This window comes from Lagopus leucura, unplaced genomic scaffold (assembly GCF_019238085.1).
Source record: "Lagopus leucura isolate 7727_CA_CO unplaced genomic scaffold, USGS_WTPT01 Super-Scaffold_1, whole genome shotgun sequence".
NCBI lineage: Eukaryota > Metazoa > Chordata > Aves > Galliformes > Phasianidae > Lagopus > Lagopus leucura.
The window spans coordinates 2,213,883-2,237,188 of NW_024962250.1; the positions used below are offsets into that span (position 1 = coordinate 2,213,883).

The window sequence follows — 23,306 nt, forward strand, 5'->3', positions numbered from 1 at the left end:
CAGCCAAGAGGCTCCAGCACTAACCAGGCAATAATTACAGCTGCTCATAACTACACAGTAGGCTTGCATTTGCAAGTCTGAAGAAAAGGGTATTATTGTTAGATTGCCACAAGATCTTCATTTCTGTTCAATTTATTTATCTTCCTCTAATTAAATATTAAGTCTCTTTAAGTATATAGGAAGAAATATGTATCTAGCATAGTTCCTTTGCCTGGGCTCCGAAGCTGGTGGAATACTGATGTGAAGGCTTTAGCTACTGTTTTTATTATATTAGCTAGTGGGTTTTGAATGTGATCTCCTGCCAAGTTTCCTGCTGTGTGTGTAAGCTCCCTGCCATGCACATATGAAAACAGTATTAATTACCCTAAAAGGGGCTTTCCTGCAATAGGAAAGATACCTGATCAAGAACTGTAAGCTCAAGTCATTTGGGACGAGTTAACAGGACAAAGCCCACAAAGGCTAGAGCAGCAATACCTTGCAGAAGAATCAGTCACATTTCCAGACATATGAATGGTAAGAGGAGTAGCAGAGGCTGGTAGAAAACAGAGCTAGTAAAATGAAAGAAAATTAAGAGAGGGAAAATGCAGGCTAAATGTGAGGCAGGTACCAACAGCAACTCTCTCAAAGATGAGACAAAATGTTCCTACAGCTTTTCTACTGAGAATGTTTTAGGTCAGTCTGGAGCACTCTTGAGAAAGTATTGGATGTTTTTATGTCAAGCTGTTGAAGAGATCTTGAGAGATACACTGTGCCCAATATCTGAGTTACTCTCCTCAGCATCCCGCTGTCCTAGGTGGGATCTGAAGGCAAAGCACTGATGATACGTGCAGTGGCTGCCCATCACAAGCTAGGCCAGGTGTAAGCTGAAGTTGCCAGGTGTGCAGTGGTGGAGCTCCAGGGCTCCCAGCTGCTGACTCTCATTGGCTCTGTGGTGAGTGCTTCATTACCCACCTGCAGCCAGTGCTGGCTGAAAGCCATTATGACCTACCTTAATTCAATGTTAAATCCAGCTTGAACATGGATAGTCCACTCACATCGTGCGTTCAGTGGGTAACTCTCCAGCAAAATCTGACCTCTAGGAGCCCGAAAAACCTGTCCACACCCTGGGGAGCAAAAGAAGAAAAAAAGCTGTGTGAGGAACCTTCATATTACAGTTGAAGAAAATACAAGTGGGAACTACGTTGGAATGAAAAGATAGGGTGGCTTAGGAAGATATCACTTTCTCACATTGCAGTAACTAAAATAATAGAACAGCCACACAAAGGTTATAAGGAATCATGATTCTACTAGAAGTATTGTCTACATTAAGACTGACCCAAGAAAATTTTACTTTGTTGCTTCTGCCTGCTTTGCAAAGCTGCCCTATGATACTGTTCCATATAGCATTTGCCCCATTCAGGTTTAGACCATCTCCAGCTCACAAAACTTTGGATAGATCTTATGTTAACCTGCGTAATCACTGAAGCTGAGTAAACTGGTGGAACATTGCCAAAGGTGTAATGAACACCTTAATTAGTCCTTCACAAGGAGACGTTTGGAGGAAAAAGTTCATCTGTTCCTACAGGGTGTATTCATTTGCCCTCAGGATTCACCACATCATCCTTACAATTTGGATGATGGCATTCCAATGGATACATGGAATCACCAGGACTTCACCTTGCTGTATAACATGCAGCCCTCATCCCTTCTCTGAGGTTCATTCCTATCCTTCCTCTCCTCCTGTCCTCCTCTGTCAGTGTCACTCAGCTTTATACCACAACATCTACCTCAGTGCCCACCATCAGTTGACAGGACAAAGGACTCCAGCCACTTCTGCCCAGTCAAAGAAAACCATCAGGGAAAAAGGACCTGAACAAACAAGCAGACAAGGTCACATACGGAGGAAGCAATCTTCATGGCCATCCTGCATCTGCCCCAGGCAGCTAATTCCTCATCTGTTCTAATGTTCTAATTCCTCATCTTGGATGCTGAGTGTTTGTATCCCAAAGAGTTCTTTCACCTTATGTAACCTTCCCCTTTCCCCAGCTATAAAATATGGCTGATAGAATTTTCTTCTGTGGAACAAGGAAAGTTATGTAGCATTTTCTGCAGAGCCTTCTGTGATCTGTAAATGAAAGTGCTAGCAAAATGCACAGTTAAGTGATTATGCACCACACAGAGCTCATTTCTCAGTTTCTGCTTTCCTGACTACGTTTTTTGAATGGAGACTTGCACACCACTACATTCTCCAGTAAACCTTCTGTTGCTTTGCTGGGGATGCGTCTGTAAATGTGAGCCAGAAACTGTAACTGAGTCTAATAGCTCAGCAGAACCAAGGGATCCCAATGGTCTCCACACCACAGATAACTAGGATAACAAAAAGACAAATGATGCAACAGGTCTCTGTGGCAAATCTCGCACTTTGTTTTAGCTCCTTAGTTCAACATAGAACCCTGCCTTCTCCATTTATTTCCAAAAAGGAACATTATATTTTTAAACAACAATGCAGGACTAATATTCCCTACAGGAATAGTGGATTTAATGCTTGCCCTAGGGCCTGTCTTCCCTTTAGGAAAAGAGGGAGACAGTGACCTGATTTGCTGAAGTAGCAAGCATCCACAGTTCCCACTGATCTTAGTGCCTGCAAATCAGTCCTGCTGCATCTCATCTATGGGGAGACGTGAAAACTGAGGGTCAATTGCTCCTCTTTCTTAAGAATTAGTTGCTCAAATGAAATACCTTTTGTTCGTTTACCCTCAGTTACCCCTAATTAAGCAGGACCCAAGGAAAGAGAAATGCTGCTCGGAGCTGTTCTTCCTAAGTGTTTCATCCTCCTCTGTGGCTTGCTTCATTCCTTATGTAAAAAGCAAGGATTAATGACTGTGCCTAGCAGCCACATTACAATTCAGCAAAGCTGGCAGGATCTGTTGTGGTGCACATGATAATGCTCCTTCCCACAGCAAGGAACGGGGCCTTGTGCTGCCGCTGGCTCCTGCCTCAAAAGCAACCTGGGACAAAGCTGCTAGAAATCTTCAGATGCTTTGACAGAGGAGTTGGATCACCTCAAAGAAAGTTTCCCTTTCGCCCCAAGGGCCTTTTGAGTTTGCTGTGCCTTTAGCAAAGGGAAGCCAAAGAATTGGTGCAAAGAGATACTTGTGTGCAAAGCATACTAAATGTGCTTTTCTGTTTGCAGTGGTACAGCCTGACCTCTCTGAAGGAAACAGGCTTGGCCAGCAAAGCAGGTGGTCCTGAGGCCAGAGAAGGAACTATTCAATGACTTTCTCCAAAAGAACATTCTCAGGTTTTCTACCACTCTCCTCTGCACAAAGTACCTGTGACCAGATCTGTGCTCCTCTATCTCCAGCCCTTCTCCCAGGGGTTAAGATGATTCCCCAGACCAACAGTTCAATCATCTGTTGATCAGGAGTCCTTTCTCTTTCCATTCTGAATTTGCAGGAGTCCTGGAAAGCTCTCAAGAATAATTTACATCCTAAACACAAACGCTGGCAAACGCTGCCTCATTTACAAAAAAATAATCCACTTTGGCAGGCTGTCAACATCCTTGTTCCGTTCCTGTTCCTGAAAAAAAGGCAGCTTTCAGGGCTGCAGTGAGATTTCCTCTGAGGTTTGTTACTAACAGAAAACAAAACAACCCAAGAGGCCTCTGAGTTCCTGCCCATAAAGACCCGTGGGTCTGTGGAGCGAGAGGTCCTGAGGAGACCTCCCGTAAGAGCCCACTACCTCCTGTTCCAGTGCCACAGCAGCAGTGTTGGGCTCCTTCAAAGGTCAAACAGGCTGAGTGCAGAATGGCAGCAGAAATGCTTCTGGTGTTCACAAACAGGCTGATATGAGAAAGCAGCTGCCATTGTCACACCTGGTTGCTACCTGATGCTTATGGCTGGCTGGTGTTACAGGAGACACGTTATGCTGTAAAAGTAGCTACTGCCACAGGGACCACATTCAGACAGCAAGCAGAGAAAAGATGTTGGGTAACGCTGCTTCCTTCTCTGCTTTACTGCTTTGAACTATGTGAAAATCTGAGCTTGATTGTATGGTGCAGAGGAAAGGGTCCAGCAGGAGATTATTTTTGTCTCTGTTTTTAGATTCTAATATGTCTTCTAAGGGATGACAACCGAACCTAATACCCAGACCCACTAGGAAATGTCCTAGTACCCAACAGTCTCCATTTAGTGCGCTGTTATTTCCTAGAGACTCCTCTATAGTTGTCCTAGTTCTCTTCGACTCTTCTACACCATTTATTATTATTATTATTATTATTATTATTATTATTATTATTATTATTTACCAAACAGCCCGGATTCCTTTTGCCGTTCCTCAGTCGTGCCTGCACGCTATGCCAGCACATGTACAAAAGGCACAGCCCCTCTGCTCGGCCCGTGGTCGCCCAGCCACCTCAGCACACCTGCCAGCTGCCAGGAGCCGCTTCAAGCACCGTGCCGTCGGGACCGTGACCGCGCTCCCACCTGCGCGCCCGACCCACGCGGAACGCGGCCCGCCGCCGCCCGTCCCCCCGCAGCACCGGGCGAGGAGGGGCGCCTAGCGCCACCAAGCGGCCACCTCTCGGTACTGCAGCACAGCGCCCTGGGGCCGCCTGAGGGGAAACGGTAGGCTGGCGGCGCGGCGCGGCGGAGTCCCTGCAATGCCAACTCCGCCACTCCGCCTCTTCTCCGGGCACGGGGTAGCGAGGTGTCAGAGCGAGAGGAACGCCCGTGTACGGAGGAGCCCACCCGCTACGGCCAAGTGCGGAGCGCTCAGACCCGGGAGCGGAACACGAGGCGGGGGCCGATGCTACGCGGCACCGCGAGGGGGAGGCAAAGGGCCGCGCTGCCGGGGAGGGCCGGCCGGGCACTGCCGGCTGCCCCGGGGAGGAAGATCCCTGCCGGCCCGGCCCTGCCGCGTGTAACAGGGAAAGAGAAAGAGAAATTGTGAGAGGCGAAGGCTGGGGGCGGCTTGTCCTCAGCGGAGGGACAAGGGAAGCGTGGGACCGGCTGGTAGGAGGAGGTGAAAACTTGCAAAGCGGAGGAAGACTCGCGAAAGCAGCGCCTGCCAGAGGGGCACCCATCTCTATTTCACACCGCGCCCACCGAGCCGGGTATGCCACGTGCAGACCCGTGGCCGGGGCCTAGGGGCAGCTCTGCCCGATAGCGGAGGCCACTGCTGTTGTGCTGCAGGGAGAGGTGCGCGGCACAAATCCCGCGGCTTCTGTGGTTGCGTTCCCTTGCCTTCCCTGATTTACTGACACCCGGCTGCCGGCAGGATGCCCGGAGCAGCCCACCAACTTTCAGATGTGATCCAGCTACAGGTACTAGGGAGGTGACTCCTCCTCCTGTCTCCAAAACACAGCATCTCAGCACATCTGCTCCAGCAGCTTGTGTGCTGTCATTCCCAGGCTGCTGCTGGCAGCCCTCCGGGCCAAATCCACATAGCTATGAGCTGTGAGCCAACACCCAGAGTGGGCATGGGCTGCTTTCTAGCCATGCTGCCACTGCATGCCTGAGCCTACATAGGAGCCTCAGAGTTATCTGCAGACATGGAAGATGGAGGAGGGCAGCACAGGAATTTGTGTTGACCACAACTGTCCTGTCTGCTCCTCTCTGAGTGGAAGCAGCAGCAGCAATATCTTCCCACCACACCCTGACAATGAAGTACCCAGAATCATCCAGACAAGCCTATCTTCTCGGTGCCACACTACAGCCCTCAAAGGAGAAATCTGTAAGAAAAACAGACTGTCCAAGCTGTATGAAAATTCAGCATTGTTAGAACCTTCTAACAGACTGCAGTGCAAGGCTGTATTTGCTTTAATATACAAGCTGGCCAAGCAGGCAGAAATATATGATAGGCCACCAATCTATTCAGGATTAGATGAACTAACGATTCTTTCTTGGCTGCTTTCAAGTGCTTGGGAGCTTTAGAATGGATGATTCTAAGGGCCTCCTCTAAGAGCAAAATGGCCTTTAAAGCTGCAGCAGAAATGCTAAGTCACAGCCTAAAGCAGTGATTGAGCACCTGCTGGGAAGGCAGGGCCAACCCAGGGGAGCTCAGCTGCATGCAGTGCACCTGAGTGACTGGAAGGAATAGTGCCAGGATCCACCCCTTCCTAGACCTTATTTAAGGATTGGAAGTGAAGGTGAGGGTATTTTGCTGGAGATCCCTGCCTACCTGAGACTTTGCAAAGGTAAGCAGTTTTGCTTTTGTTTTTGCGTCTATGGCTGTTGTATTTGGGCTTGTTTTCATTTGCTGTTGCTTAGGATTGATTATGCCACCTCACTACTACTATTGTACTTTCTATCACGCATTACAAAAGTGCAATCAGAAATCATGCTGTAAATTGCAAGGGACTCAATTTATCAACTTCTGAAGGCCAAGGCTGAGTAAACCCTCCTGCTGAAGCATGGATCTTGCTGTTTAAAATAATTCTTTTGTTTGTTTTTACCTCCTGAACTGTCAGGGGCTGTATTGGATAGGAAGATTAAATTGTTGCTTTAATGTCTGTGACTTGAGGTAAGATAAGCCTCAGGTGTGTGGAATAATGGACAGAAAAGAATAGGAAAAGTAGACCCTCCTTTTATCCCTTTCAGTAAACAGAAGTGAAAGAGACAGTTGATAAAAATTGAGAGAGGGCTGGTGAAAGACTGTACTTCCACCCATGGGAAATTAGTAAAAGAAATGCTTGTCTCCAGTTGTTTATGAAACTCACTATTAAAAGATAGTATTAGGACCAACAGCTTAGCAAAATAGAATCAGGAGGGGCTTTTGTGTGCCATTTGAAACAAAACCTTCAGCCATCACTAGCAGGACATGGAAAACCCTGTGTTTTCTAGTGCTGCTTTGGAGTGTGATGGAGCAGCAAGAGGAGGGTAGTGCCTAGACTTCTTGGGGCTGGTTCTGCAGCCCAAGGGTAGAGAGAGGACAGAGAAGTGTTCTGATGTAACTGCTGCCTCTGTAAATGTTTATGCATAGTTGAAGTCCTCTGGAGAATTAGTCATGCTCACATATGTCTGCGAAATGCAGAGACCAGGAGATCTTCAGAGTCACAGTAGTTAAAGTTTTAAAACAAGACAAGTTTAGTAGAGTTGTGAACTCCCATGGCTTGGGGCCCAGGCCAATCCCCAGCAGGCAGTCCTGGGGAGGGAACTTTTCCTTGCTATAGGGAAAAGTGCTCATCTGCTCAGTGCCCACTGCTGCTGCTCTTTATGAAGGTTGTGGTAGCAAACAGCTGGAAGGGCACAGCATGGCTCTGGCTCCGTCCCACTGTGCCCTATCCCTGGCTTGCCTCTGCCCACATAGGACACTTACTCATGCAGTCCCCTCCATACCAGCCAGCTCTGCACTCTGCGCAGTAGATGCCTTTGATGTAGAAGTCATCGAGTGTTCCTCCCCAGGAGCCGTTACGGCATGACTTGCAGTTCTCAAAAATGGTGCAGCCTGAAAGGAGAGCCGCTGTGTCAGAGGAAAGCCTAGGTGAATTGCCTTAAGACAAGAGGAGCGGCTGCGCTCTGTTCTGCACAATAAATGCCAGCAACATTAGTGACTGCTGTGGTGCTGACAGCTTCCCAGCTGCAAACCATACCCAACCTCCACCCCCAAACCCTAGGCAGCTTGGACTTCAAGATCTGGAGCCGAGCTCTTTGACTGGCCTGAGCCTCTAAATCTCATTGCTTCAGCTATAAATGCCTCTCAGGAGTCTAAGTGTGCATGCTGGTGCACGTCGGGCTCAGCCCCAGAGGTTCCAATGTCTTCCAATATGGCCCTGTTTTCTGCTTTCCTCTCTTGCTCTGCCCTTTCCTCGCTAATCAGGCTTCTGATTATTCCTCCCTTCTCACCTTGAGGATGCACTTCAGCCCAGAGCACCTATGAGACATTCCTGGTGCGGAGCTAGCTGCGCCATCACTCTTTGGCAGCTGCCAAGCCTGCTTGAGAAGTTCTAAGCAAGGACAGCACTTCTGGTAGAAGAGTTCCTGGTAGGAGATGCTACCTGCTGCTAGAGTGCCTGGCCAAGTGCCCATTACCCTCAGTGCTCAGCAGCTGTCTTCACACGACTGCAGTGTGACAGTAAGCATACCTGGGTGTATTAAGCAGGAATCACACTCATTCTCCTCGTTCCTGCAGCAGGGAATGGTGTAGCCCACTTTTTCTTTCCGTCCTGGACAGACGCACTCGATTTGGTCGTACTCACAGCATTCCCGGCACATGATGTTCCACTCTGCCCCAGGGCAGTTCTCATTGATCACTGTGTACTCTACAAGTGGGGAAAGAGAGGAAGGATAGAGGGGGCAGAAAAAAATCCATTATTTGGCAAGGACTGACAGAATCTGTTACTCAGCAGTTTGTCAGATCATGCATGGCAAGATGTTTTCCTTGGACAACGTTCCCTGCACAGGAAACTACATGGTAACCTGTGGCCGGAATACCAGCTTCGTTGGTATCTAAAGGACCCACAGGCAGTTTTTCAGGGTCAGACAGAGGAAGTATATATAGAAAGTTAAGGAATACATTTGCTTCATTCTTTTCTCTTTAAGGCCTTCCCTTCATATCTGGAGATTAGATCACATGAGAAACTCTTCTTCAAATCTGAGGTCTGATTTATGGCTTTGTATACATGTAGATTATTTAAACTACAATGCCATGTTCTGCTCAGTTTGTGAGTTTGCTGCTCTCAAACAGGAAGGAATGTCCAACAGGAAGGGGCAGCTCCACAGATGGGCTGTAGCCAGTTTCAATCCCTATTTTCACTCAGAAGTATGCAGTGTCATACACAGTTTCATTGCCAAAGAAAACTAGACTTCTCAATATTTTAAAGGTTAATTCTGTCAGGCACTTCTGATACTGTAACATTATAAATGTTGTGGTTTTGTTTTTTTAAGCTAGCTGATATTTAAACTATCCTAGACACATCCTCTTAGGAAAGGGCACTGTGATACTGTCCAGAGTTGCACCTGGAGGTGAGTGCAGCTCCCACCTTCACTGTCAGCATGCTGTCTCAGTTCTACAAATGGAAATCTAATGAACGCGTGGGGCTGTCAGCATGTCTCTTACCCAGCTGACAGGCCTGACGGCTGCTTTCATGGAGTGCCATGGTAAGAAGTGTGAGAGCAGACTAGAAAGATGGGACGTGAAGGAAACCTGATGAGACACTTTATTTCTTCTTCTCACTCCCTTCCCTCACCCCCTCACCCTCTTTTCTATTTCTATTGTGTTTTGGTAACGTCCTTTTTTCTTTTGTTTTCCACTCTCAGTAACAGATCTGCGTTGCCATTGCAGCAAGCCATATTTCTGTAAGTCACAGCACTCTCCTATCTTTCGTTGAGCCCCATACCCTAATTATCACATCTACCGCAGCTCCCTGACAATAAACTTTGCTGCTCTGCCTTCCTTGATTCTTCACAGACTCCCAAAACCTGGTTCCTGGGATCTTATCTTTTCACTGGTGACATTTGCTCCATCAAAAAGTGACCACCAGATGTTCCTTCATTTCTTTTCCTTTGGCTGGGAAATGAGATTACACCCTTTGCGCTTCTTAGAACTGAGCCTTTCCCAGCCCATTGCAGTTCTGAATTTGGAAATTAGGCTACTGTTTGTGCAGAAACCTTTATATTCCCTCCTGATCCCACAACCACTCCAAGAAAAAAAAAAATTAATCTGTCATTCAACAAAATTCTTTTTTTTTTTTTTAAATTCCAGTGATTAATTCTTGCATCAAAATAACCATAGTGTTTAGCAGTAATATAGCCTTTTGCCTATAGATGTCAAGATGCTTTGCATAGCTATTTTTCCAGATAGGAAACTGAAACACAAGAGGGATGAAGTGACTTTGCTCAAGGTCTCAGAGAAAAACAATAGTGGAGCCAGGAATAAAACTTTGTGCCTTCTAATTCCCAGAACAGCAGTCAATCAACTTGGTCAAGCTGGGACTTCATCTATGGCTATTACTCTCTTCTAATGAAGCAATTTATCTATGAACTGTATCTGAATCAGATTCACTAGCAAATTGATTACACGTGCCTTATTAACTTATTAGAACTGACATTCAACTTGAGCCATCTCATCAAACATGACTGGAAATAGCTGTTTCTGCGGTGTATGGGAGTAGGTATCTCACTCCTTGTTGAAGGAGGATTTCCCAATGTCTGAGCATTAAATAACATTAAATTAAATAACCAACAGTCGGGAGCTTTTGCAAAGCTTGCTTCAAATTTTTTTTCAAAATTTTGAGTCACCCAACTGAAATTAGATGTCTAGTTTCCCTCAAGATTGCTAAGGCTTATTAATAAAATGGCTGTATCCATTTGGACTGTAGCTGCAAGTTTCCCCATAGACACTGGTCTCTGTAAAATGATTCAAATGCTTACAGGCAGAGTTGCATTGGGCTGACTAAGGCATGTCTCCGTCCTTGCAGAGCTCAAGAACTGTTAAGACAATGATCAACACAACATAACTTCCAGGTTAGTATTTCTCTGAGAGAAAGGCTGGACCACAACATCTCAAGAGCTCCTTTCCAGCATAAATTACTCTATGATTCTATGACGTGTCTTTGTATGTGTAGAGTGTGTGCATTTATTCTTATGTTCAGATCTTGTGTACACCAAAGCCAAAAGGAAGGTGTTGGGCTCAACACTTTTTGAACTGAATGGGTAGCATAAGTTGAGCTTAAGACAACGTGTGGTGCTTAAAAAAAAGGAGCAGCAGAATTTGGCCCTTAAGGAATTGTAAAAATAAATTTGCTGTCACCTAGAAATGCAGTTTGCTCACTTCTTGCCTGTGTCTCAATGGAGACAATGAAAGCAGACCGTCTTTTTATTTACTGTCAATTGATTTCCCTCCCAGGCTCTCAGGTACTGCGGTTTGGGTAATGAATGTAACTTTGACAGGGAAATTTATGGGTCTGAGGTTGTTGGTTTTTGTTTTTATTTTTTTTAAGTGATCCTCTCTAGGATTCTATTCACAGACACCTTTAAATCTATTTATTCTGAAGTTTTGTATAAACTATTTTGCAAGGAAATTTCTGCAAAGTCTTGATGTATCCCTTTAATAATTTTAGGATCCCTTTTGTGTTGCGCATATATCTCTTGGCTGCTGAACAAAAGGTAAAATAACTCTTCCTTCAGAAAGAGGAATGCAGGAGGGAGATGCACAGAACAACACATGAGGTTGCGTTGCTGAGCCCAGTCTGGGCTGCAGTGAGGAAGAGGCACGAGCCTGTTCCCCACTGCATGCCTGGGGATGCAGACACAGTTGGCCATTAGCACCCGAAAGAGAAAATCTAGACAGAAAGGTGCAGTAGGAGATTTGATGAGTGAGCAAAGTGCCAGTGGAAGATGAGATAATTGTGGTGCACTTTGTGGGCCCGACCTCCAGAGAAGGCAGGCTGGCATGTGGGAGCAGCTGTGCCTCCCAGTGTCACACAGAGTCCAGAAAGTGGTTTGACCTGATTTTTGGAAGGAGCAGGAAGAAGCTGCTTGACAACCCCTACAAAATATTTAGCTGAACACAACAAACAAGTCTGAAGACAGGCAAACAAACAGTGAATTAATTTATGGGATTTTAATGATGGAAGAAAGGCCCATTAAATCCAGGAAATAGCACATATGGAAGCAGCTCAAGACCGTGGAAACCAAGCAAGAAATAGCTGTGTGGGGAAGGCACGCAAACAGCTGGGGAGGGTGCTGTCAGAATGCCTGCTGTGCTCGGCAGCCTGGCAGAGCTTGATGCTGTGTTTTGACTCTTGCTCCAAGTTCAGCCTGGAGGAAGTGTGCAATGGAGAAATAGAGGCAGTGTGCAACTAGCTGGTACTTCTCATGCACTTCCAGGTTTGACATCATAACCCAGGGAGACCACCTGGTTCCTGCAGCACAGGAACTCAGTCTTTCAGTGATTGATTCTGTAAGACAGAAGTAGGAGGAGATGTTCCCAGGCAGAGTCCATGTTTCCATGATCTCTATGTGGCCTTTTTTGTTGGCAACATCAGCCCAAGGCATGTTAGAGCAAAGGCAATTCATCAGATATGCTGCCACCTCCCCTGCTCTCCTGTATTTACCTGAAGCTTCGGGAAGCCCTCCCTACTTTCAGGCAGGCCCTGAGCTTTCTCCATCAAAGCCTGAATGTATGTGATGAGTTGCAGTGAGGAGAGATGACACAGAAGTGCCTGGAGAGGCCAGCTCTGTTTATCTCAGCTGAGCCCATGTGAGGAACCTGCTGAATGCAGGTGAGGAGCATGCACAGAGGAACCAGTACAGAATAAATGCACACCTGATGTGCTCAATAGTGTAATGCTTCCTGACCTCCCTGTGCAGGCAAGGCCTCAGCTTCTCCACAGATCCTCAAGATTGCAGAGACAAAATGTTCAGCTTTTGCTCTTGATTTTGATTCAGCTCTGTGTTTGTCTTTGTGAAAGTGGTGCTCGTCTGCCTGCCTCTGTACCATATACCTGCAGGAGCCAGTGAAGGACTAGAAGCAGGTTACTCCTACTGCTGTCACAGCTTTAAGGGGAAATACAACTTTAATCAGCTGGACTATCAAGCTCCTGCAGTCATTCACTCAATTTATGAAGCAGCAGCAAATCTGGCTTTGATTTGACTTGTCTGGCTTACCCCTATTCCTTACTTGCTCTACCTTACAGATCCCTTTTTTTGCTTTTTATTTCTGTTTCACTTTTTCATAAGGTGCTGACTTCCTTGTTCAAAATGTGCCTAGGCTCGGCAGCCAGGTGTGCAGCAGAGGACCTTGAACACTGGGTGATGCAGTCGTTATCTCCCTGCTGCAACCATTTCTGCTTTTCCTATCTCCCTCACAGCACACACGTGAGTCAGCCATCTCTGTCCAGGCCAAACCTCAAATAATATCCTTTTCCAAACTGCAGGACCTTGGAAAGTGAGGTGATAAAAAGCCCACAAGAAATTCTTTATTAGTACTTGGAAAGGACAGCAATGGAATTTTGACAGAAATACTGTTTGAATAGAAATGTAACCTTCCAAAAGGGTATTTTTTACTGTGTCATTCTGAAAAACTGGATGTCTCCTTGGAAGATAAGTGAAGGCTCCATTAGCACTCACCCTGAAGAGGGGAGATATGTTTCTTATTCTTATGACAGTGAGTTCTAAGAGGATGCCCAAATAATAAAAAATAGCTGCAAGGATAAGACCATCTTAAAGCACTAGTTCTCAGCAGTCCAAGGTCTGCCGGAAAGGATAGTGATGAGTCCTATGGGATATGCAATGAGCCCAGTCAAATCTCTCGTTTGAAGGAAAAGCAGGGACCTACAAGGGATGGAAAAAGTCTGATCATCAAAGAAAGCAATTGTCTTAGAGCTCAGGGATGAAGTGAGGACTGCCAAAAGCCAAACTGAACTTGACCTTGCAAAGGAAATTAGAATAATAGTAAAAAGTTCTTCAGCCATTTAAAAAAAAAAAAAAAAAGAAAGAAAAGTGACTCGTGGTATAGAGGTGCAGATGAAATATAAGATGGTGTTTGGACAGTGCAGTGAGTTATTGGCTTTCATCTTCAGGGAATCCTCTTATGGGGAATCTGTGAGCAAAACAGACACGCACATTAATGGGTGTGAGGGCATGGAAACAAATCAAGTGTGATCCACTCATTAGTGAACTTCTAATCAACTGCAGTTTGCAAGCTGGGACATTCCAAGTAAATTAGCTTCAGTTTTAGTTTATGCTACGCCATCAGTCCTAAACATCTGGTGATTCACAAGAATGTTGCTGCCTGAAGGGTGGATCAGACGGCTCTTCGCTGTGGGACTTCATTTCAGCCCACTTGTCTCTTGTCATGGTAAATTTGTCAGACATCTTACTAGATAGGAAGGAGATTTCTGATCAAAATGGCTTGGAGCTAAGAAAATTATATAGCTCAGAACTAAGGTGAGTCAAAGCAAGCCCAGTCACACCTATTAACTCGTCTTCCACTTCTTTGGAAGAATGGCTTTTTTAAGTTGCACTCATTTTAAGCTGATGCACGTCCATGCTGGTGATGAAATGGGACACCTCCATCCCTTCTGTCTCTGACTTCGTATTCTCACTTTGTGCTGGCATTAGCTGGTACAAGAAGGGATCAGAGGACCGATCTGGCAGAAAACAAGTTTGCATCTTCATCCCTCCCTGCAAAAAAGAAAAAAAAAAAGTGCCCCACAGTCCAAAAAAAGAGAGCGCTTGAGGACCTTACTGGATGTATGGATTTATCAAAACATGGAAGAAACTGTTTTGTAAGAACATTCGTGCCTTGATCTGAACAGATAGAACTTCCCATCTGTTCTGTTACCTTGCAAAGATGAGTTTTCCTCTTGTGCTGCCATGTATCTATCAGCACATGGATATAACACTACTTCAGCTCAAAGAAATATCATTTCCAACTGCTTTAAGAAGTGGTTTTTATTATTATTTATTATTAAAACTGTATTGTAAATAAGAGCAGGTACAGATACATCTTTAAATTAGAGTCCATAACGGATGCCTGTTTCAATGTGTTTGTTCAACCAGCTCACGTTTCACAGATGAGAGTATACCCCTTCTTATTTGATTGCCATTTATTTTTTAAGCATGATGCTCAATAACAATTAATGGCTTCTGCAGAATAAGTGAGTGTTTGAGTTTGAAGGAATGATTTCTTAAGGCTCTTATTAGGGAACGTTCAGCTGTGTAATATTTCTGAAGTGGAAGATTCTCATTTAAAGAAAAAATAGCTCCAACAGAGGTGAAATCCAGTAACAGTGAATGTATTTTCTTTCTATTCAGGTCTGTCTCATTTTTATGGCTGCTTCAGTCTGTTTCTTATTCAAGTCTGTGTCATTGCACCAATGTGCAAGCTGGTCTTCATCCCATAAGTGCCATGCATGTGGACATTAGCAAATGAAGAACAAGAAGTGCACAGAAGAACTAGAATTTTTTAACTGGCAGTGAGAAACATGTTGGGTGAAACTGTGGCTCCGCTGTGATAATGGCAAAGATCTCCTTTTGAATTCAGTAAGACCAAGAGAAACAGATCTCAGAAGAGAAGAGAGAGATTACTTTAAGAGGCTTTTATGGGAGCACATGGAAAACAGTGTACCCCAAACCATTAAAAATGATGGGAAGTGCAGGTCTTTAGTCCTAACCTCTTTATGCCTAAGAAAACATATTGTGTGCAGTTCTGCTCTTTTTCTAATAGGTGGCTTAAGAAGATGAAAGAGACAGTGTTGCTCTAAAAATACTTGGTTCTCCTTAAAATTATGTACCTACCATTCTTTCTTAGCAGCTGAGCTAATTAAATGAGGAGCTAAAATACATCCTTGTTTTAGCTTTGCTCAGTGTGCTTCATTTAAGGATTACAGGCCATTGCTGAATAATCGGACTGTTTCTCCCAGTGAGCCAGTTCCCATCCTTTCCTGGCTATTAGTGTGCTTTCACACAGCAGTAAGAGGGAGGTGAAAAAATGAAAGGATTTCTACAAAGCAAAACAAACCAGCCAAAGCCAGTGGGTGAACACAGAGGGAAGTCTGCTATACTGAGCAGACTGTCCACTTAATAAATGTGCACTCATTCCACCATCTTTTTTAAGTTCCAAATGTGAGGTTGTGTTGAAAGCAGACTAACTGCAGAAAGTATATTCTCTTTAAGAAGTGCACTGAAAAACAGTCTAATGTCTGTACAACTGTATTCTGCTGGGTGAGGCCATGGTTGGCCTAAACTCCATCTTGTTAACAATACAGAGAATGGGTCATATAGCTAAAAGGCTAATGCACATTCTTCTTTGGCTCAGGAACTGTGGTCTGCCTAATCTTTCAAAAAATTAGGCTTTCTATTCTAGGCTTCCTGTTGTCATGCAGTGTATCGTAGCTATAAAATTCAGAAATAAGTAGTCCTGTTGCTCCTAACAGGCCTTAGGTTTGCTTCAGTGCACTCCTACAGTAGTGCCTTTTTATGCTTGCAAGCTTCCCTTCTTAACTGGGCTGTGGTAAACAAATCATAAACTCTCAGCATTTCTTCTCTGGCAGAAGAGGAGAAAAGAATTCTTACTTCAGTAAGAAGTAATTTCGAGGTCTCCATCTGGTCCTTGGATTTCCCATATCTATCTCAATCCACTCTGCCTACACACTTTTGTTCAGTCAGTAATATAAATCAAGTGCCCCAGTGCAAGTGAAAGGAAAGCCAAGTAAAAATTATGCTTCCTATTTGTGGCATGTAGGTGTTGCTCATCTAAGAGCTGTAACAGTGGCTTAATGCATATAGAGCGTTTCCAGTCTTAACAGAAAACAGGAGTGTTCATTCAGTCAGTCTATACCATAAAACCTTGGGATACCACTGCCACTCAGCCAGCAGTGATGCCCCCTGACTATGTCAGGCCTAGTTCTTTTCTTCTCACATTTCAGCAGCCTTTTTTTTTTGGCAGCAAGCTGTACCATGAAAACTAGAGCCATATGGTATACGCTCCAAGTACAAATCTGTTCCCCTCCACATTTTCTTGTACAAAGGCCTTATAGGCCTTCCACTCTCTCTAGGGAGAGGCTGGCTAGTCCATAGAACCAGAGAGATGCTTCAAGAACACAAGCATCCGCATTTCAGATCCTGCTCCAGCTTAAACCATGTTCCCCATGGCACACATCTTTCCTTGCCTTCAAAATGCCACAGCTTGCTCCTTCTGTATCCTTTTGCCATAGTCAGATTTAAATTAGAGGCCATCATCTATCAATAGTCAGAGTGTTTTAGCATCTGAAGCAACCTGACGAAAATTGCCCTAAACCTCCTCTTCCTTCGTTTTCTCCTCTGTAGTTATGAGATGGTATTTTGATCTTATTATTGGCTCTGTGGCATTGTGTTTGTTTGAGAAGGGCTGTGATGTGGTCAAACAGCCAGGACACAGATAAAACATAGAGGTTGCTACGTTACTCATCAGGCCTTGATTTCTTCTGGGGATAGAGAAGCTTATTCTGGTCAGGGAAATTACACTAGTGTGACTGGAAAGAGATTTTGTTTTTCTTCCGCTGCAGAGCAAGGAACAGGTATGAATGCAGTGCTTTTAAGGTTAGAGAGCCCAGCCTTCGTTGAGAGGCCTGGGGAAGAGAGTTCCATGATAGAGGGAATATCTGGGGACCTGTGGAAAATTAACAGCTGCTATATTTAAATCCATGACCACACAACATGTGAAGAAGTGGTGTTAGACCTTCAAGCACTTCCTTGCTGAATCTGTGTCAGATCTGGACCAGGTTGGCAGAACACTTGCAGTTAATGTTGCTTGCATAGAAATAGCTCACAGAGACAGCAGCCGGATCTCTGAGCTCTCACCCCAAATTTTACATAACTGCAGCCCCAGGGGAACTGTGTACAGCCCTGGCCAAGGACTGCAGGATGTCCCCCTGGCTGCCAGCCCTGTGCCCTTGCTGATGGCTTGCCTCCCCGCCCCACAACTCTCTCCCCACCACAACTCTGGTTCCATGGGCAGGAGAGAGATGCCTGTGTCCCCGAGAGAACCATGCTGGAGGAGGCACACGCGTAGCCCAGTGGTGGGGCAGGCTCCCTCCAGGCTACACAAAGCCCAACTTCGGGGTACTGAGGGATCTTGGGGACTCCTGGGAGGTAGCCTTAGGGTTGAGCATGTGTAACCCCAGCTTTCCTCTAAAACAAAAAGCGAGGCTCTCAGCCTTTGTCCATGCTAGGAAGCTAAACATGTGAACTGAAGTAACCCATTTGCTAAGATTGAATGCATCTGGATGTCTCTGAGCGCATCTGGGCTCCACTTCTCTAGACAGAGGATGGAGGGGGAGGGGAAGAGAGACTGGAGAGGGTTAAGATAGGCAAGAGCACATACAAACACACATGTATTTTTAAGGAAATATGAGTCACTTGCACTTCAAGGTTATTCCAAAAATCAACTCCCAGACCTCCCCCGACTCCTGCCCCCAACTCTTGAGGCAGGCCCTGTGCAACTGGGTGTGATAAATAGGGATAAAAATTGGATACATCTGTGGGGAGGAGGCAAAGTGCTATTTTCCAACCTGCCCTGACATGCTAAGGCCACTGCGCTGTTGAGTCCTTGCCCTGGCTTGGAGCTCCATTCCTGCCGCTGTATGTGGGGTGAGAGGCTCAGAGCAGGCAGGGAGTGGCTGTCGATTTGGGATCCCCTGCCCTGCAGTCACTGACCCTGGCACATGAGGAGCTGCTGCCAGGTGGGCAACAAACCTCTTTGCAGCAGCCGGCTGCAGGTCTGGCACCGCCTGTGCTTAGGAGTACTGGGGCATCTGACAGAGTGACAGGTCACCGCCGGGACAAGGAACAGTGCAAGTGGAACAGCGGGACAGCGTTTTGTGCTGGTGCCTCTGGGAGAAGCTTTGGCAGCAGTCAGGCTCTGTCGCACGGGCCCTAAGAAGTGGCGAGGCAGGGCGCTGCAGAGCAGACCCTCTGCTTCAGCCCCCAGTAAGGTGGACTCTGCAGCCCCATCGTTGACACAGTTTGTAGCCATCACACGCTGCCTGCATGCCTGACATGTCCCCTGGTCTGCTGCTCCCCCTGATGTGCTCACCTTGCCAGCAGCACTGCGACCTGCGGGCATCTGGGGGCACCTGACCTCCCAGTCAGCAGCCCGCAAGATGCTGACAGCCATCTGTGCCAGCGGCTCCAGCCGCTTCCAGGTGTAAACAGCCTGCATTCGTGGCCACATGACAGCAAATCTGCACTCACCAGTAAATGCCTTTCGCTTAGTCTTATCAAGAAGAAACTGAACATGCTGGCTCAGCAGAAACTGGAGCAAGGCTTGACTACAAAAAAGATTATTCTGCTTTAACAAGGCTTCCCCTTCGAAAGAATAATATTGGCAGCACTAAAGCCCAGATCGGAAACAATGTGTGGCTTTTGTTTTCTTTTTTTCCTACACTTTTTTCCTCCTTTGCCTTCATTCTTGGTGTTGAGGCTGGAGAGGAAAGTCTCTGTCTTGCCAAACTAAACAAATTACGCTTTACAATTCAGAGACTTAAATGCCTTTTTTTTATCATCATTTCCTTAGCTTTGAGTGTTGAGAAAATAAAGCAGTAGTAGGTGAAGTGATTGCATACCCTTTTCTTGATGGCCATTGGCAAACAAATCCAGCCAGTTGTTTCTCTTTAAGGCTATTAAGTTTGCCTGGAAACCATCCCTGGGCAGACCTCCCCCCACACGTTCTCCATACCAGCAAGAAATGAATCAATAAAGCAGAGCCCCTTCCTGCTATTCTTACCACCCCTGCAGATCTCTCCACTTCCCATGACAGCGCGTGAGCTCAAACCCCTCTGACCACACTGAAGGAAAGGCACTGATTCGGCCGTGCCGGGAATGCAGACGCTCACTTACGGTACCTCTCGGCAAGCAGGAGATGAGCAGGAGCTGGAGGAGGGTAAGTCCTATGTGTGTCCAGGGGGCTCGCTCCATACTGCTCAGGCCGGTGCAGCGGTGTGACTGCTCAGGAAGGGAGAGCAGGCAAACAGCTTTTACTGGGACCTCACCAGCTCCAGGCTGCAAGAGATCTCGGATTTCAGACCTCGGCTGGCTCCCATCCTCACCAGAGGGGAACTACCTTCAAGAGACTTCTCAGGCGTCCAGAAGCACGACGTCACCCCAAACCTCTCCAACTGCTGCCTTAACCCTTTCTGAACTCTGGCAGCCGATTGCCTTTGTGATGTGTTTATTGGCTTTTAGTGTTCAGCTGTAAGACAGCAACTTTCATTGTAGAAAGAAAGATATTGTTATGATGGAAGAAACAGAAATATGAATTTCTATTCATGAGTCATTGCTGTGGATAAGCTGAAGTTACAGATGTCTCCAGAAGGAGGCAAGCTTGGTGCAAGCTCCCTCTGGGCATGCAGGGCTGGTGTATCCCCAGGGTGCTGCCATCGCATGGGTGGGTGTCCAAAGGGATTCCTGGCCCACACTCCCATGACTGGACAGCCCTACTAAGTAATACATGTGCCATTACAACAAGCTTAAAATAGCTCTGCTTCCTTATGGTGGACCAGATGAATGAATGAGGCTTGCTAAGTGTTTGCTGCACGGTGGATGAAAACCGCAGAACACCAAAGGAATCACTTGGAATACAGATGCTTGAGTTAGTCAGAGGCTTTTTACAAAGTCCGTTTCTGCGAGAAAATGCAACTTGGGCAAAATTGAAATGTTTTGTCAGAACATGCTGATATTGAGGAAATGTTCAATCCAAACAAAGGAGACCATTGCATTTGGATTTTATCTTTGCGTCATGTTTCGTTTTGCCTTTTCTATTAATAAGCGCTACTGATTTTATCTGGTCACATATTTGTTAACTTTTTTTTCTTATGTTTTTTCTTACAGTTTTTTCAGTACTATCCAAAGGAAACATTGCATGGTTCTAAGACAGACTTTCTCAATTTCATTTCTGTAGCAAATTTGCAGAACTTACATATATTGTGAAGAATAAAAAACAAAATATTGGCATTTTTTACGGAGTAGAAACTGAAGTATCTCAAAGGCTTTAACAAATACCTACAGATGTTTGTAAAGCTCATAGGCATGTTGAGCAACCTCAAAAATTCATGAGCAGTAGCCAATGGAAACCTTGAGTAGTTTACTGCAGTGGAAAATCCATTATGCCTTCAGGTGGTCTTTCATGGTATGAATTCCTTTATCCAGACATCTCTCCAGGTTATCTTTGTCTGCCTCGCAACCTATTGATTTTTAACTGTGAACAGTCTTTGTAGTGTTTGAACATCTTCCATATAAACCAATGCCAAAGTATTTGTGCCTTTTCTAAATCTCCTAACAAAGATTCAAACAGTAGTCAGGGAGGCTGCTGATGTTAGAGACCATGAGACAGATACCATGATTTTGACCATTAAGGCACATAGAACATGATACTTAAAGGGTATTTTGCACTTAGCTGCTGTTTGACTTTCTGCATGGCTCCAACAGTGGAACTGATGCTAAACAAAACCTTCTTTCAGGGAATGCCCACCTGCTCTATCTGCAGTGTGGATGTCTGTTCCACACTGCCATGGATCACCTTCTCATGCTCCTCTTCCTCTGACCTTGGTGCTCATAGATGTCTTTATCGCATTTCTTTTGCTCCTTCTCTGCCTGTCTTTTCTAAGTCCATAGGAAGCTGCAAGTGGTGTCCTGACAAGCTGACTAAAGCTTTCCCCCATATTTTCCTCTGAAATTTCTCTTCTTTCCTTCCCACCCAGGCAACTGCTAAAAGCTAAGTCTGCAAAAATAGATGAAAACAGAGGCCTCTTACCTCTTTATAAAGAAATGCAATTTTTAATGTCTATGGAATCATAATTAGTTTATTTCATAGCCTGTATTTCTAGTAAACAATGAAATTAATTAATGTAGTAAGTCCTTTTAAATCTAGGAGTTAGATATTTCATGTGGACCCAGGCCCAAATCTGCCTTTAATGTGTGAAGGAGGGGGAAATCCCACAGCACTGACAGAGGCTGGATGTAGGGAACCAGAGAGTTAAGGCTGAGCATAGAGGACCTAATACATAGGTTGCTTATAAGGGCCAGAACTACTGGGGAAAAAATAGCCACAAAGGCCACAAGTATTTTCTTATTTGAGCCAGTTGCTCTGTCAAGTCATTCAGCACGGCAGAAGAAGAGTCACTGAAGTTGTTCTTCTGTCCTGCTTGAGTACCAGCTCTGCAGGGGCACCATTGGTTTTAGGATGGAAAATGGGTCTTTCTGATTCATAGAGGAGTGGGACAAAGAGAGGAAAACCTGACTGATCTTTGGCATAGCTTATTTTTCTTGTCTCTAAGGGAAGTCATTATGCTCATTAGGAAATACAGTTGCACTAACTGTTACCCTGAAGTGCTTCATTTATCCCTTTTGAAAACTGAGTTGCATTGTTGGACTCACTGCCTCCTTCGAGGATGGCAAAGCAGCCAAAAAAGTGAATTCAAACATGATGCCACAGATTTTTCCTGCCCAGCACATGGCCTATTTACACTTACAGTTTGGTGAGATGTAGCTTTAGCCCCATGAGGGACTGTGGACAGCTTTCACGGTGCTCCTGAATGCACTTCTTGTATTTCTATTAAGATGCAAAGACCAAACCAGGCAGATCACACCAGCCAAATATTTCAGTCTGTATGTAATTCTCCATGAAGGAAAGCTAAAAGCTCTTAGCCATGTGTCTGTGCTGAGGAATCTCACTGTAGCATTTGGCTGCGGGGTTTGTATCTGCCCTATTGCTGAATGTACTTAAGTACAGGTTTGAAAATTACATTCCATTGACACTGAATTGTAAAACAGATCTGCAAAAATTGATTGAGTTAACATATTTTACTAGTCATAATAAATTACCTAACAATCTATTTCAGCCTAGCACAAAACAAGCCCTTTGATAATTAATTATTACCCTCTGGATGAACATTTATGGTGTAATTAATACCATTAACTTGTAATAATCCACCATCAGAAATCTGAGACATGAAAAAACTGCATGGCCAAGTCTGCCAGAAGAGAAAGAATGCCACCATTTTATATGGGGAAAAAGCTGAGAAGCGGAGAAAAGAGCTGAGGTTCATATCCTGAAGCTGTGGCAGAACAAGTTCACCCATTAAGGACTTCAAGCTCTAAACCATACGTATCCAACCCACCAGTTCAATGGTTCTCTGCCCTCTTTTTTATGTTTTAATTTTTAAAAAGAAGTTTTGTTACTCATATACATTAACATAATATTAAATATTTTGTGTATGGCCTGAGATGGTTCCTCTTCACTTCATGCAGCCAAAGTAAAACAAAAAGTTGGGCACTGACTCTATAGACCATGAGTGTCCAGCCTGTTGGTGTGCTTGGGCCACATGGAGTGAAGAGGAACTGTTTTGTGCTGCATTTATGAAGATTGCTCTGAAAGTAATGCTTCCTAGTTATTTTCATGGAAACTACAACCGATACAAAGAGCATAGTAACTCTATTTGATGGAGCAAATTCTCTATATGTTTTTCAACATAGCCACCACCACAAACTGTGCACTTTAACCTGTGATGAACAAGAGCCTGCATGCTGTGCTCGTAAAAAACCTGCATCAGTGAAGGTGACCCACTGTCACTGTCACCACTGCTGAAATGCACCACACACTGCCTTACTGTGCTCACTGTTTGGTCTCCATAAACACTGAGCAATAACTGATGAATGTCAGTGGGTGCAATTTTTTCCACGTGAAGAAATTCAGTGCCACACCTTTGCTTCGTATGAACGTCCATGTCAACGCCATTTTGTCCGACTGCCCCTCTGCTGCCATCTGTCACACGGCAACAACATGTAATGGAATATTGGTGGGAAGGTTCAGCCCCCACTGCCATGCATACAATATCTTCTGCTGAC

General features: G+C 45.2%; 1 protein-coding gene and 1 long non-coding RNA gene across 4 annotated transcripts in view; one reads left to right on the forward strand and one right to left on the reverse strand.

Annotated features, from left to right (window-relative positions):
- Nucleotides 1-19,525, reverse strand: part of PAMR1 (peptidase domain containing associated with muscle regeneration 1) — a 54,016-nt gene extending 34,491 nt beyond the window's left edge. For both annotated transcript variants that reach the window (XM_042864580.1, XM_042864588.1), the window contains exons 1-4: nucleotides 19,307-19,525; nucleotides 8,063-8,239; nucleotides 7,297-7,425; nucleotides 989-1,103 (exon numbers count right to left, since the gene is read on the reverse strand). In XM_042864580.1, the coding sequence (XP_042720514.1) occupies nucleotides 989-1,103; nucleotides 7,297-7,425; nucleotides 8,063-8,239; nucleotides 19,307-19,379 (494 nt within the window). In that variant the 5' untranslated portion in view covers nucleotides 19,380-19,525. The remainder of the gene's footprint in view (nucleotides 1-988; nucleotides 1,104-7,296; nucleotides 7,426-8,062; nucleotides 8,240-19,306) is intronic.
- Nucleotides 6,148-15,680, forward strand: LOC122176234. 2 transcript variants are annotated; one of them, XR_006177655.1, is made up of 5 exons: nucleotides 6,150-6,175; nucleotides 9,237-9,275; nucleotides 10,352-10,442; nucleotides 11,039-11,084; nucleotides 14,739-15,680. It is a non-coding gene; the product is annotated as an uncharacterized LOC122176234 (long non-coding RNA). The 2 variants fall into 2 exon arrangements; XR_006177656.1 differs by lacking the exon at nucleotides 9,237-9,275 and having other exon boundaries at nucleotides 6,148-6,175.
- Nucleotides 19,526-23,306: the final 3,781 nt, after the last annotated feature.